General features: G+C 53.3%; 1 protein-coding gene across 1 annotated transcript; it reads right to left on the bottom strand.

Annotated features, from left to right (window-relative positions):
• Nucleotides 1-2186: 2186 nt before the first annotated feature.
• Nucleotides 2187-3146, bottom strand: LOC146813369 (olfactory receptor 5AR1-like). Its single transcript, XM_085615394.1, has one exon. The coding sequence runs from the start codon at nucleotides 3144-3146 to the stop codon at nucleotides 2187-2189; it is 960 nt and encodes a 319-aa protein (XP_085471520.1).
• Nucleotides 3147-14898: the final 11752 nt, after the last annotated feature.

Below are 14898 nucleotides of genomic sequence, written 5' to 3'. Positions count from 1 at the left end.
CCCACAAAAAGTCAAAGGGAGCAGAAAGAACACTATTTGTTGTGGGTTTTTCTGGTCACTGTAAAAATATCACAGGAAACCAAAAGGTGGAGTGATATCTAAAGCTTGGGGTAATTAAATGGAAAGAGATGGATGGATTCGAGGATATTGGTAATCAGTCAACACTGTACTGGATGCTGGGACCGGTAGGTCGGGCCATGGAAGACCAGCAGGCTACAATGAGAGCCAACAAGCTCAGTGCAGGGCTAGTATGACTCAGGAAAGATAAAAGTTCTGAATAAGAAGTTTGGAAAATTAAGAGAGGGAAAGTCATTAGCACCAAAGAGGAGTGTGGGTTGATTTGTTTAAAGGGCCAGTGGAGTTATAGTTGTATCATGTATGTGGTGAGGGTGGCCATTGGTACACAAGGTGTGTATTGTGAGTTCTGTCCTGCTTCGGGAATAAAATAACCTTAATACAGCTGTAAGAGCATGCACGATTGAGAAGCCAGCAGTGTACATGCAAGCAGGTACGCATCCACAGGATACACTCAGGAATCCTCCCCGGGCCTTCCCCAAGGTCTCAATCACCGATCTGGGTGTGTGAGAATGGTGGTGCAGTTCCCCTTTGCTCTGACAGTTTCAGAACTTGGTGAGGAGAACCATGGGATCACCTGTCCCAGGAGCACCTTCATGGGCATCAATTCACCCGAATGCCGTGGGTAGCAGAGGTCACATCATGTGTCTTTCACACTGAATGACATCACAGGAAGTGAGAGCTTATGATATTTAATTTGATGACATGATAGTATGACAGCCTGTGAGAGTTTGCCATGCAACAAAAGTGTCCCTTAAAGACCTAGTGTCCCTTAAAGACCCAGGTATTTAATTTGAAGTTGGCTGGCATTCACTCCTCTAAGAACAGGTATTTAGAGGGTGAGCTCCTAGTGGCTGCAGAGCCTCGTGACTGAATATCATTCCTGATGGGAACTATTGAAGGAACAAAGCCAGGCAGGAGTATGGAGGGGGCAGCAGCATATTTCTTCCTGATCTCTAATCAATATTTGTCTCTCTTACTGGTACACTGAGGGGGTCGGTGGGGCACTTAAGGTTCATTTGTATGACAAATATGGAAGGGGGGAACACTGACCCAGGGACCCACTAAAGTAATGCCTATTGGGGTTTCATCTCCATGGGGAGCAGAACTAGTTGACCACCCTAATAATGTCCCCAGGGGAGCTGAATTTCTATTTTTGTGCAGCCACAAATGAGAGGAAAGCCACAACTGAGGTAGACCCATCCACGTGGTCTGAGGGGTAGTAGAATTCAAATCCCCTGGGAGGCAGATCAGGTGTATCCACCATTTTATTGGTCTCAAGGTATTTGAAGCCCTCTTGCATGATGGTAACAAGGAGACTTGATGGAAGTGTATTAACTCAAGTTTTGCCTTTTTTGTATAGTGAAAATTGATCTCAAACGACACTTTAATCTTTTTTTTTTTTTTTTACTGTGGTACCTTATTTTGGGAGTATATGTCTTCTCAATCTCTTTCTCTGTGCCTCCTTTTGTATGATTTGTTTCTTAGCTACGGAATGGGAAACTCCACAGGTGTGACGCCAAAGGCCATAAAACAATGCAGTAAGTGATGGCTTAGTTTACATTCATGTGTACAAATTCAGTAGTTATTTCCTGTCATCGTTTGCCCAGATTTTTGTTGGTATGTGAAGACACCTTTAATTTCCACAGTGCTTTACTTTTGGTATTAATGTTATATGCAAACTCTGTTAAGACTTGGGGCATGACCATAGATAAGAATGTAAATGTAAATGTTGTATACTTGTAAAGCGCACAGCTGCCACAGCAACGGGGCGTCCCGGCGCTGTATACCGCTGGGGAACCCATCCTGGCTTTCCCTGTGAGATGGTCCGTACTGGGCCTCTCCAAGGTGAAGACAAGCATCCCCGGCGCTGATGGGGCCGTAAGTGGAGATTAAGCAAGCTATTGCCCAGAGTTGCTGAGTGGGATCCATGGTTAGAGTAGGCACCGAGGCGAGAATTATCAAGTCCGCTGACCTTGGCCCAAGACCCTGCCGCGTCAGGAATCGAACCCTGGTCCCGGGCCGACCTCTGCTTCCGGGTCTGTCGCCTCTAACCAGTGAGCCACACCACTATAAGAATACTTTCTATATGTACAGCTTGAACTATTAAATTAATGTAGTACAGTGTTTGTCTGCCTTAGTTTCCCTGTAGCTTTTTCCAAAGCACCTTTTACATCCTTGTTTCTCAAACTGTAAAGAACTGGATTTAACATTGGAATAACAACTGTATACATTACAGCAAAGATCTTGTCTTTGTCCAAGGAAAAGCTTGATGTCGGTCTCAGATAAACACCGAGCTCAGTTCCATAGAACAAAACAACTGCAGTCATATGAGAGGAACATGTGGAGAACAACTTCTGTCTCCCTGTTTTAGAGGGAATTTTCATGATATTTGAGATGATTAGCACATAGGAAGTTATTGTTAAGATGAAAGGACCAAATCCTGCTCCAATAGCTCCTACGAAAGTTGCGATATTTATGAAATATGTGTCTGTACAGGATAGTTTCAGAAGAGCATTAAAATCACAAAAGAAATGATTGATTTCATTCGATGCACAGAAAGATAAATTTGATACCAAAACAACATGTGGTATAACGTCAAGAAAGGCTATTGTCCAGGATGTTACAGTCAATGAAATCATGGTTCTTTTATTCATTATAGAGGGATAGCGCAGGGGGTTGCAAATTGCAATGTACCTGTCATAGGCCATGACTGACAGCAAGTAAAACTCTGTGCTGATGAAGGAAACGCAAAGATAGAATTGAAGAAAGCAAGCAGAGAAATTGATGGATTTGTCAGATTTCTTGGCTTTCAGACAGACCGCCAGCAGTTTTGGGATGGTGACCGTTGTGAAACCAATATCTAGGAAAGATAAGTTAATGAGAAAATAATACATGGGATTTTGAAGATGTGTGTCAATGCATATTAATGTAATAATGACAAGGTTTCCAAAAAGAGTAAATAAATACATGAATAAGAACACAATGAAAATTGGAACTTGAAGCTGAGGATTTTGCGATAATCCCAAAATTAAAAATTCACTCCAGAGAGTTTGATTCGACTTTCCCATAATCGCAGTGCATTGTGTTGTTTTTCAATGAAAAAAGGAAGATCTGGGGAAAAAAGAAGACACAAGATTATGAAAAGCAAAAGATATTGCAGCTGAATGAAAAAGCATGAATCTGGATAAATTGTTGTCATCTGTTTGCAGTGTATTAACAAGCATTTGCAATGCAATAGATCTCAAATTACTGAAAGTTTGAGCAATTGGCGTTGCCAATAATAATGCAACGCCAATAGCTCAAACTTTCAGTAATGTGAGAATAATTGCATTACAAAACAAATGTTAGTTTTTCTATTTATTTATTTTTTAAGCAATCATGGCATCCGTGCTTGAGCCTGAGATGTTTAAAGCTAAAGCGTGGGTTCCACGATTGTAAGAAAAGTAAAGAAATTGAAAAACAAGCATTGGCATAGCCAATAGGTCTCGCCTTTGGGACCTTATAAGTGATTAGCCATGCAACAGTTGGTGTTGTTGCACCAAGGATATTGTACTGCATAACTAAATACTTATAATATCCCAGAAGCGAGACTTATTGGCTATGCCGGTGCCACGTGCTGCAATTCAACATAATCTGTCATCATCAGATTCAGAATGAGTGAGACAGTGTGAGTCAGTGAGGCTGTCTGAGAGTGAGAGAGTCAGAGTGAGTAAAACTGAGTGCAAGTGTAACGGAGAGTAAGTGATTGTAGTGAATGAGACAGAGTGGAAATGGGTCATGAGTAAGACTGAGTGCAAGCAAGTGTGAAAGAACCCCTAGAAGAAGTTGGGCTTGCTCACTGGAATTCGAGCCAAGGACTATGTCCCAACACACATACACACACACACACACACACACAGACATACAAACACACACAATTGGAACATATTGGGCAAGGATACAAAACTTAAAAAGATCTGAAATTACCCACCATCCAAACCAAATGAAGTAAATGGCAAAATCCTTGGGCACAAACAGCTGTAAACATATTGCTCCAAACTCATCCACAAAAGTATCCTTCCAGCCACTTACCTATAGACACCGTAAACCAGGAAAACAATCTACTCAGCTTGATTGAACTCTAAACAATATTGCTGACCTCTAAACAATTTGACGCACAACCGAAATCAACGACAGCATTGACTCATTGGCAAAGCGGAATCCAAGAACTCTAAAGGCTGCCGAACTTCAGAAAGTGCTAGAGAACCATGTAATGGAATTAAAGCTTGCAGAAAAGCAGGAAGCAAAACATGTACGACCCTATGGCCAGCACTGGCCACCAGGGATGAGGCGCAAGTGGAAGCCTGCGGGTGGTGGAGGGCCTCGATATCACCGGCGGCAGCAGGGACAGCGGGGGTGCAGGCGGAGCTACAGCGGGGGGGAGCGACGTACCAGGAAGGTCAAGGGTCGCTCTAAAGGGTGCCGAGCTTCAGAATGTGCTAGAGGACCATGTAATGGTAGTAAAGCTTCCTGAAAAGCAGGAAGCAGAACGTGTACGAACCTAAGGCCAGCACTGGCCACCAGGGATGAGGCGCAGGTGGAAGCCTGTGGGTGGTGGAGGGCCTCAATATCACCGTCGGCAACAGGGACAGCGGGGGTGCAGGCGGAGCTGCAGCGGGGGGGGGAACGACCTACCAGGAAGGTCAAGGGTCGCTCTAAAGGCTGCGAAGCTTCAGAAAGTGCTAGAGGACCATGTAATGGTAGTAAAGCTTGCAGAAAAGCAGGAAGCAGAACGTGTACGAACCTAAGGCCACCACTGGCCACCAGGATGAAGTGCAGATGGAAGCCTGCGGGTGGTGGAGGGCCTCGATATCTCTGGCGGCAGCAGGGACAGCGGGGGTGCAGGCAGAGCTGCAGTGGGGGGGAGCGACCTACCAGGAAGGTCAAGCGTCGCTCTAAATGCTGCCGAGCTTCAGAAAGTGCTAGCGGACCATGTAATGGTAGTAAAGCTTGCAGAAAAGCAGGAAGTAGAACGTGTACGAAACTAAGGCCAGCACTGGCCACCAGGGATGAGGCGCAGGTGGAAGCCTGCGGGTGGTGGAGGGCCTCGATATCACCGGCGGCAGCAGGGACAGCGGGGGTGCAGGCAGAGCTGCAGCGGGGGGGAGCGACGTACCAGGAAGATCAAGGGTCGCTCTAAATGCTGCCGAGCTTCAGAAAGTGCTAGAGGACCATGTAATGGTAGTAAAGCTTGCAGAAAAGCAGGAAGCAGAACATGTACGAACCTAAGGCCAGCACTGGCCACCAGGGATGAGGCGCAGGTGGAAACCTGTGGGTGGTGGAGGGCCTCGACTTCAGCGGCGGCAGCAGGCGTAGGCAGGAGTGCAGGCGGAGCTGTAGCGGGGGGAAGCGACCTACCGGGAAGGTCAAGGGTCGCTCTAAAGGCTGCCGAGCTTCAGAAAGTGCTAGAGGACCATGTAATGGTAGTAAAGCTTGCAGAAAAGCAGGAAGCAGAACGTGTACAAACCTAAGGCCAGCACTGGCCACCAGGGATGAGACGCAGGTGGAAGCCTGCGGGTGGTGGAGGGCCTCGATATCACCGGCGGAGGCAGGGACAGCGGGGGTGCAGGTGGAGCTGCAGCGGGGGGAAGCGACCTACCAGGAAGGTCAAGGGTCGCTCTAAAGGATGCCGAGCTTCAGAAAGTGCTAGAGGATTATGTAATGGTAATAAAGCTTGCAGAAAAGCAGGAAGCAGAACGTGTACGAACCGAAGGCCAGCACTGGCCACCAGGGATGAGGCGCAGGTGGCAGCCTGCAGGTGGTGGAGGGCCTCGAAATCACCGGCGGCAGCAGGGACAGCGGAGGTGCAGGTGGAGCTGCAGCAGGGGAGAGCGACGTACCAGGAAGGTCAAGGGTCGCTCTAAACGCTGCCGAGCTTCAGAAAGTGCTAGAGGACCATGTAAGGGTAGGAAAACTTGCAGAAAAGCAGGAAGCAGAACGTGTACGAACCTAAGGCCAGCACTGGCCACCAGGGATGAGGCGCAGGTGGAATCCTGCGGGTGGTGGAGTGCCTCGATATCACCGGCGGCAGCAGGGACAGCCGGGGTGCAGGCGGAGCTGCAGCGGGGGGGAGCGACGTACCAGGAAGATCAAGGGTCGCTCTAAAGGCTGCCGTGCTTCAGAAAGTGCTAGAGGACCATGTAAGGGTAGGAAAACTTGCAGAAAAGCAGGAAGCAGAACGTGTATGAACCTAAGGCCAGCACTGGCCACCAGGGATGAGGCGCAGATGGAAGACTGCGGGTGGTGGTGTGCCTCGATATCACCGGCGGCAGCAGGGACAGCGGGGGTGCAGGCGGAGCTGCAGCGGGGGGGGAATGACGTACCAGGAAGATCAAGGGTTGCTCTTAAGGCTGCCGAGCTTCAGAAAGTGGTAGAGGACCATGTAATGGTAGTAAAGCTTGCAGAAAGCAGGAAGCAGAATATGTACGAACCTAAGGCCAGCACTGGCCACCAAGGATGAGGCACAGGTGGAAGCCTGCGGGTGGTGGAGGGCCTCGATATCACCGGCGGCAGCAGGGACAGCGGGGGTGCAGGTGGAGCTGCAGCGGGGGGGGCGACCTACCAGGAAGGTCAAGGGTCACTCTAAAGGCTGCCGAGCTTCAGAAAGCGCTAGAGGACCATGTAATGGTAGTAAAGCTTGCAGAAAAGCAGGAAGCAGAACATGTACGAACCTAAGGCCAGCACTGGCCACCAGGGATGTGGCGCAGGTGGAAGCCTGCGGGTGGTGGAGGGCCTCGACTTCAGCGGCGGCAGCAGGCGTCAGCAGGAGTGCAGGCGGAGCTGTTGCGGGGGGGAAGCGGCCTACCAGGAAGGTGAAGGGTCGCTCTAAAGGCTGCCGAGCTTCAGAAAGTGCTAGAGGACCATGTAATGGTAGTAAAGCTTGCAGAAAAGCAGGAAGCAGAATATGTACGAACCTAAGGCCAGCACTGGCCACCAGGGATGAGGCGCAGGTGGAAGCCTGCGGGTGGTGGAGGGCCTCGATATCTCCGGCGGCAGCAGGGACAGCGGGGGTACAGGCGGGGCTGCAGCGGGGAGGGAGTACCCTACCAGGAAGGTCAAGGGTCGCTCTAAAGGCTGCTGAGCTTCAGAAAGTGCTAGAGGACCATGTAATGGTAGTAAAGCTTGCAGAAAAGCAGGAAGCAGAACGTGTACGAACCTAAGGCCAGCACTGGCCACCAGGGATGAGGCGCAGGTGGAAGCCTGTGGGTGGTGGTGTGCCTCGATATCACCGGTGGCAGCAGGGACAGCGAGGGTGCAGGTGGAGCTGCAGCGGGGGGGAGCGACCAACCAGGAAGGTCAAGCGTCGCTCTAAAGGCTGCCGAGCTTCAGAAAGTGCTAGAGCACCATGTAATGGTAGTAAAGCTTGCAGAAAAGCAGGAAGCAGAACATGTACGAACCTAAGGCCAGCACTGGCCACCAGGGATGAGGCGCAGGTGGGAGCTTGCGGGTGGTGGAGGGCCTCGACTTCAGCAGCGGCAGCAGGCGGCAGCAGGAGTGCAGGCAGAGCTGCAGCGGGGGGGAAGCGACCTACCAGGAAGGTCAAGGGTCGCTCAAAAGGCTGCCGAGCTTCAGAAAGTGGTAGAGGACCATGTAATGGTAGTAAAGCTTGCAGAAAGCAGGAAGCAGAACATGTACGAACCTAAGGCCAGCACTGGCCACCAAGGATGAGGCGCAGGTGGAAGCCTGCGGGTGGTGGAGGGCCTCGATATCACCGGCGGCAGCAGGGACAGCGGGGGTCCAGGTGGAGCTGCAGCGGGGGGGGCGACCTACCAGGAAGGTCAAGGGTCACTCTAAAGCACGGGTACTCATAGTACGGCCCGCGGGCCGGCGGCAGCCCGGCAAGCCTTCCGTGGCAGCCCGCGGACCTTACAGACATCATACCTGTGTGTTTTTTACATCGCCGGTTGCAGCAGCGTGGAGCTTCTGTGGCCCAGGCGATTTCTTTTAAAGACCATTAACTTGTAAATGAGGCTTTGTTGAATTTCACCTCTTCTTAGCGCCCCTGATGCAGGGGCGCTAAGAAGAGGTGAAATACAATAAAGCCTCATTAACAAGTGAATGGTTTTTAAAACACCTGTTAAGTACTTGGGTGCGGCGGCGGCTGTGTGTGTTCTCGGAAGCTGTCTCAGCGCGGACGAGGTGTCAAAGGGTGAGGAGGACAGCAGGGTGAGGTGACGGAGGGCAGCAGGGAGTGAGAGCAGCAGGTGAGGTGACAGGGGGAGGAAGACAGAGTGCGCAGAGGGAGGAAGACAGAGGGAGAGGGAGAGGGGGAAGACAGAGGGAGACAGATAGGGAGACAGACAGGGAGACAGAGGGAGAGGGAGGGAGACAGAGGGGAGGGAGGGAGAGCGAAAGGGAGACAAACAGTGATTCAGGGAGAGAGAGAGAGAGGGAGGGAGACGGAGAGAGAGAGGGAGACAGAGGGAGGGAGACAGAGGGAGGGAGACAGAGAGAGGGAGGGAGACAGAGAGAGGGAGGGAGACAGAGAGGGAGAGGGAGGGAGACAGAGGGAGGGAGACAGACGGAGAGAGAAAGATGGAGAGAGGGAGACAGATGGAGAGAGAGAGAGAGAGAGAGAGAGAGAGAAGGAGACAGGGAGACAGAGAGGGAGACAGAAAAAGGGAGACAAACAGAGTGAGTGAGACAGAGGGGGAGAGAGAGAGTGATAGAGAGAGGGAGGGAGACGGAGAGAGAGTGGGAGGGAGACAGAGATAGAGAGGGAGGGAGACGGAGAGAGAGAGGGAGGGAGACAGAGAGAAAGGGAGACAGAGTGAGTGAGACAGAGTGAGACAGATGGAGGGAGACGGAGAGAGGGAGACAGAGGGAGGGAGATGGAGAGAGGTAGGGAGACAGACGGTGAGAGAGATAGAGAAGGAGACAGGGACACATAGGGAGACGGAGACAGAGGGAGACAGGGAGGGATAGGGAGGGAGGGAGGGAGAGAGAGAGAGGGAGAGAGAGAGAGAGAAAGAGGGAGGGAGAGAGAGAGGGAGGGAGGAAGACAGACAGAGAGAGAGAGGGAGGGAGGGAGACAGAGAAAGGGAGACAAACACAGAGAGGGAGACAGAGGGAGAGAGAGGGAGAGATAGAGGGAGGGAGGGAGAGAGGGAGGGAGGGAGAGAGGGAGGGAGGGAGGGAGGGAGAGGTAGGGAGACAGACTGAGACAGACAAGAGGGAGACAGAGGGAGGGAGACAGACAGAGGGAGGGAGAGGGAGGGAGACAGAGAGAGGGAGAGGGAGGGAGAGGGAGGGAGACAGAGAGAGGGAGGGTGACAGAGAGGGAGACGGAGAGAGAGGGAGGGAGACAGAGAGAGGGAGACACAGTGAGGGAGACAGAGGGAGAGAGAGAGAGGGAGGGAGACGGAGCGAGAGATAGATAGATAGATAGATAGATAGATAGATAGATAGATAGATAGATAGATAGATAGATAGATAGATAGATAGATAGATAGATAGATAGATAGATAGATAGATAGATAGATAGATAGATAGATAGATAGATAGATAGATAGATAGATAGATAGATAGATAGATAGATAGATAGATAGATAGATATAGATAGATAGATAGATAGATAGATAGATAGATAGATAGATAGATAGATAGATAGATAGATAGATAGATAGATAGATAGATAGATAGATAGATAGATAGATAGATAGATAGATAGATAGATAGATAGATAGATAGATAGATAGATAGATAGATAGATAGATAGATAGATAGATAGATAAAGATGTGTGAATGCCGGGTCTGGTGGCTCAGTGGACGAAGGCGTCCGCTGCAGGGGCCTGTGTTCAACCTCATGGTCATAGGTTTTTTTTTGCTCTAGCCCCGCCTCCTCCCCCACTGCCCCCGCCCCCACCGGTGCGGCCCTCAGCCACAAACCACACTGTAAATTTGGCCCCCGAGAGAAAGTTTGTGAGTACCCATGCTCTAAAGGCTGCCGAGCTTCAGAAAGCGCTAGAGGACCATGTAATGGTAGTAAAGCTTGCAGAAAAGCAGGAAGCAGAACATGTACGAACCTAAGGCCAGCACTGGCCACCAGGGATGTGGCGCAGGTGGAAGCCTGCGGGTGGTGGAGAGCCTCGACTTCAGCGGCGGCAGCAGGCGTCAGTAGGAGTGCAGGCGGAGATGTTGCGGGGGGGAATCGGCCTACCAGGAAGGTGAAGGGTCGCTCTAAAGGCTGCCGAGCTTCAGAAAGTGCTAGAGGACCATGTAATGGTAGTAAAGCTTGCAGAAAAGCAGGAAGCAGAACATGTACGAACCTAAGGCCAGCACTGGCCACCAGGGATGAGGCGCAGGTGGAAGCCTGCGGGTGGTGGAGGGCCTCGATATCTCCGGCGGCAGCAGGGACAGCGGGGGTACAGGCGGAGCTGCAGCGGGGAGGGAGCGCCCTACCAGGAAGGTCAAGGGTCGCTCTAAAGGCTGCTGAGCTTCAGAAAGTGCTAGAGGACCATGTAATGGTAGTAAAGCTTGCAGAAAAGCAGGAAGCAGAACGTGTACGAACCTAAGGCCAGCACTGGCCACCAGGGATGAGGCGCAGGTGGAAGCCTGTGGGTGGTGGTGTGCCTCGATATCACCGGTGGCAGCAGGGACAGCGGGGGTGCAGGTGGAGCTGCAGCGGGGGGGAGCGACCTACCAGGAAGGTCAAGCGTCGCTCTAAAGGCTGCCGAGCTTCAGAAAGTGCTAGAGCACCATGTAATGGTAGTAAAGCTTGCAGAAAAGCAGGAAGCAGAACATGTACGAACCTAAGGCCAGCACTGGCCACCAGGGATGAGGCGCAGGTGGGAGCCTGCGGGTGGTGGAGGGCCTCGACTTCAGCAGCGGCAGCAGGCGGCAGCAGGAGAGCAGGCAGAGCTGCAGCGGGGGAAAGCGACCTACCAGGAAGGTCAAGGGTCGCTCAAAAGGCTGCCGAGCTTCAGAAAGTGCTAGAGGACCATGTAATGGTAGTAAAGCTTGCAGAAAAGCAGGAAGCAGAACGTGTACGAACCTAAGGCCAGCACTGGCCACCAGGGTTGAGGCGCAGATGGAAGCCTGCGGGTGGTGGAGGACGTCGATATCTCTGGCGGCAGCAGGGACAGCAGGGGTGCAGGCAGAGCTGCAGTGGGGGGGAGCGACCTACCAGGAAGGTCAAGGGTCGCTCTAAAGGCTCCCGAGCTTCAGAAAGTGCTAGAGGACCATGTAATGGTAGTAAAGCTTGCAGAAAAGCAGGAAGCAGAACATGTACAAACCTAAGGCCAGCACTGGACACCAGGGATCAGGCGCAGGTGGAAGCCTGCGGGTGGTGGAGGACCTCGATATCACCGGCGGAGGCAAGTACAGTGGGGGTGCAGGCGGAGCTGCAGCGGGGGGAGCGACCTACCAGGAAGGTCAAGGGTCGCTCTTAAGGCTGCCGAGCTTCAGAAAGTGCTAGAGGACCATGTAATGGTAGTAAAGCTTGCAGAAAAGCAGGAAGCAGAACGTGTACGAACCTTAGGCCAGCACTGGCCACCAGGGATGAGGCGCAGGTGGAAGCCTGCGGTTGGTGGAGGGCCTTGACATCACCGGCGGCAGCAGGTGTCAGCAGGAGTGCAGGCGGAGCTGCAGCGGGGGGGTGACCTACCAGGAAGGTCAAGGGTCGATCTAAAGGCTGCCGAGCTTCAGAAAGTGCTAGAGGACCATGTAATGGTAGTAAAGCTTGCAGAAAAGCAGGAAGCAGAACGTGTACGAACCTAAGGCCAGCACTGGCCTCCAGGGATGAGGCGCAGGTGGAAGCCTGCGGGTGGTGGAGGGTCTCGATATCACCAGCGGCAGCAGGGACAGCAGGGGTGCAGGAGGAGCTGCAGCGGGGAGGAGCGACGTACCAGGAAGGTCAAGGGTCGCTCTAAAGGCTGCCGAGCTTCAGAAAGTGCTAGAGGACCATGTAATGGTAGTAAAGCTTGCAGAAAAGCAGGAAGCAGAACGTGTACGAACCTAAGGCCAGCACTGGCCACCAGGGATGAGGCGCAGATGGAAGACTGCGGGTGGTGGTGTGCCTTGATATCACCGGCGGCAGCAGGGACAGCGGGGGTGCAGGCGGAGCTGCAGCGGGGGGGGAGCGACGTACCAGGAAGATCAAGGGTTGCTTTAAAGGCTGCCGAGCTTCAGAAAGTGGTAGAGGACCATGTAATGGTAGTAAGGCTTGCAGAAAGCAGGAAGCAGAACATGTACGAACCTAAGGCCAGCACTGGCCACCAAGGATGAGGCGCAGGTGGAAGCCTGCGGGTGGTGGAGTGCCTCGATATCACCGGCGGCAGCAGGGACAGCGGGGTTGCAGGTGGAGCTGCTGCGGGGGGGCGACCTAATCAGGAAGGTCAAGGGTCGCTCTAAAGGCTGCCGAGCTTCAGAAAGCGCTAGAGGACCATGTAATGGTAGTAAAGCTTGCAGAAAAGCAGGAAGCAGAACATGTACGAACCTAAGGCCAGCACTGGCCACCAGGGATGAGGCGCAGGTTGAGGCCTGCGGGTGGTGGAGGGACTCGACTTCAGCAGCGGCAGCAGGCGTCAGCAGGAGTGCAGGCGGAGCTGCAGCGGGGGGGGGAGCAACGTACCAGGAAGGTCAAGGGTCGCTCTAAAGGCTGCCGAGCTTCAGAAAGTGCTAGAGGACCATGTAATGGTAGTAAAGCTTGCAGAAAAGCAGGAAGCAGAACGTGTACGAATCTAAGGCCAGCACTGGCCACCAGGGAAGAGGTGCAGGTGGAAGCCTGCGGGTGGTGGAGCGCCTCGACTTCAGCGGCGGCAGCAGGCGTCAGCAGGAGCGCAGGCGGAGCTGTTGCGGGGGGGAAGCGGCCTACCAGGAAGTTGAAGGGTCGCTCTAAAGGCTGCCGAGCTTCAGAAAGTGCTAGAGGACCATGTAATGGTAGTAAAGCTTGCAGAAAAGCAGGAAGCAGAACATGTACGAACCTAAGGCCAGCACTGGCCACCAGGGATGAGGCGCAGGTGGAAGCCTGCGGGTGGTGGAGGGCCTCGATATCTCCGGCGGCAGCAGGGACAGCCGGGGTACAGGCGGAGCTGCAGCGGGGAGGGAGCGCCCTACCAGGAAGGTCAAGGGTCGCTCTAAAGGCTGCTGAGCTTCAGAAAGTGCTAGAGGACCATGTAATGGTAGTAAAGCTTGCAGAAAAGCAGGAAGCAGAACATGTACGAACCTAAGGCCAGCACTGGCCACCAGGGATGAGGCGCAGGTGGAAGCCTGTGGGTGGTGGTGTGCCTCAATATCACCGGTGGCAGCAGGGAGAGTGGGGGTGCATGTGGAGCTGCAGCGGGGGGGAGCGACCTACCAGGAAGGTCAAGGGTCGCTCTAAAGGCTGCCGAGCTTCAGAAAGTGCTAGAGCACCATGTAATGGTAGTAAAGCTTGCAGAAAAGCAGGAAGCAGAACATGTACGAACCTAAGGCCAGCACTGGCCACCAGGGATGAGGCGCAGGTGGGAGCCTGCGGGTGGTGGAGGGCCTCGACTTCAGCAGCGGCAGCAGGCGGCAGCAGGAGTGCAGGCAGATCTGCAGCTGGGGGAAGCGACCTACCAGGAAGGTCAAGGGTTGCTCTAAAGGCTGCCAAGCTTCAGAAAGTGCTAGAGGACCATGTAATGGTAGTAAAGCTTGCAGAAAAGCAGGAAGCAGAACGTGTACGAACCTAAGGCCAGCACTGGCCACCAGGGTTGAGGCGCAGATGGAAGCCTGCGGGTGGTGGAGGACCTCGATATCTCTGGCGGCAGCAGGGACAGCAGGGGTGCAGGCAGAGCTGCAGTGGGGGGGAGCGACCTACCAGGTAGGTCAAGGGTCGCTCTAAAGGCTGCCGAGCTTCAGAAAGTGCTAGAGGACCATGTAATGGTAGTAAAGCTTGTAGAAAAGCAGGAAGCAGAACATGTACAAACCTAAGGCCAGCACTGGACACCAGGGATCAGGCGCAGGTGGAAGCCTGCGGGTGGTGGAGGGCCTCGATATCACTGGCGGAGGCAAGGACAGTGGGGGTGCAGGCGGAGCTGCAGCGGGGGGGAGTGACCTACCAGGAAGGTCAAGGGTCGCTCTAAAGGCTGCCGAGCTTCAGAAAGTGCTAGAGGACCATGTAATGGTAGTAAAGCTTGCAGAAAAGCAGGAAGCAGAACGTGTACGAACCTTAGGCCAGCACTGGCCACCAGGGATGAGGCGCAGGTGGAAGCCTGCGGGTGGTGGAGGGCCTCGACATCACCGGCGGCAGCAGGTGTCAGCAGGAGTGCAGGCGGAGCTGCAGCGGTGGTCGACCTACCAGGAAGGTCAAGGGTCGCTCTAAAGGCTGCCGAGCTTCAGAAAGTGCTAGAGGACCATGTAATGGTAGTAAAGCTTGCAGAAAAGTAGGAAGCAGAACATGTACGAACCTAAGGCCAGCACTGGCCACCAGGGATGAGGCGCAGGTGGAAGCCTGCGGGTGGTGGAGGGTCTCGATATAACCGGCGGCAGCAGGGACAGCAGGGGTGCAGGTGGAGCTGCAGCGGGGGGGAGCGACGTACCAGGAAGGTCAAGGGTCGCTCTAAAGGCTGCCGAGCTTCAGAAAGTGCTAGAGGACCATGTAATGGTAGTAAAGCTTGCAGAAAAGCAGGAAGCAGAACGTGTACGAACCTAAGGCCAGCACTGGCCACCAGGGATGAGGCGCAGGTGGGAGCCTGCGGGTGGTGGAGGGCCTCGACTTCAGCAGCGGCAGCAGGCGTCAGCAGGAGCGCAGGAGGAGCTGCAGCGGGGGGGAGCGACGTACCAGGAAGGTCAGGGGTCGCTCTAAAGGCTGCCGAGCTT

This window comes from Triturus cristatus, chromosome 7 (genome assembly GCF_964204655.1).
Source record: "Triturus cristatus chromosome 7, aTriCri1.1, whole genome shotgun sequence".
NCBI lineage: Eukaryota > Metazoa > Chordata > Amphibia > Caudata > Salamandridae > Triturus > Triturus cristatus.
The sequence above is the reverse complement of the archived record's forward strand: the minus strand, read 5'-3'. Positions and strand labels throughout refer to the sequence as shown.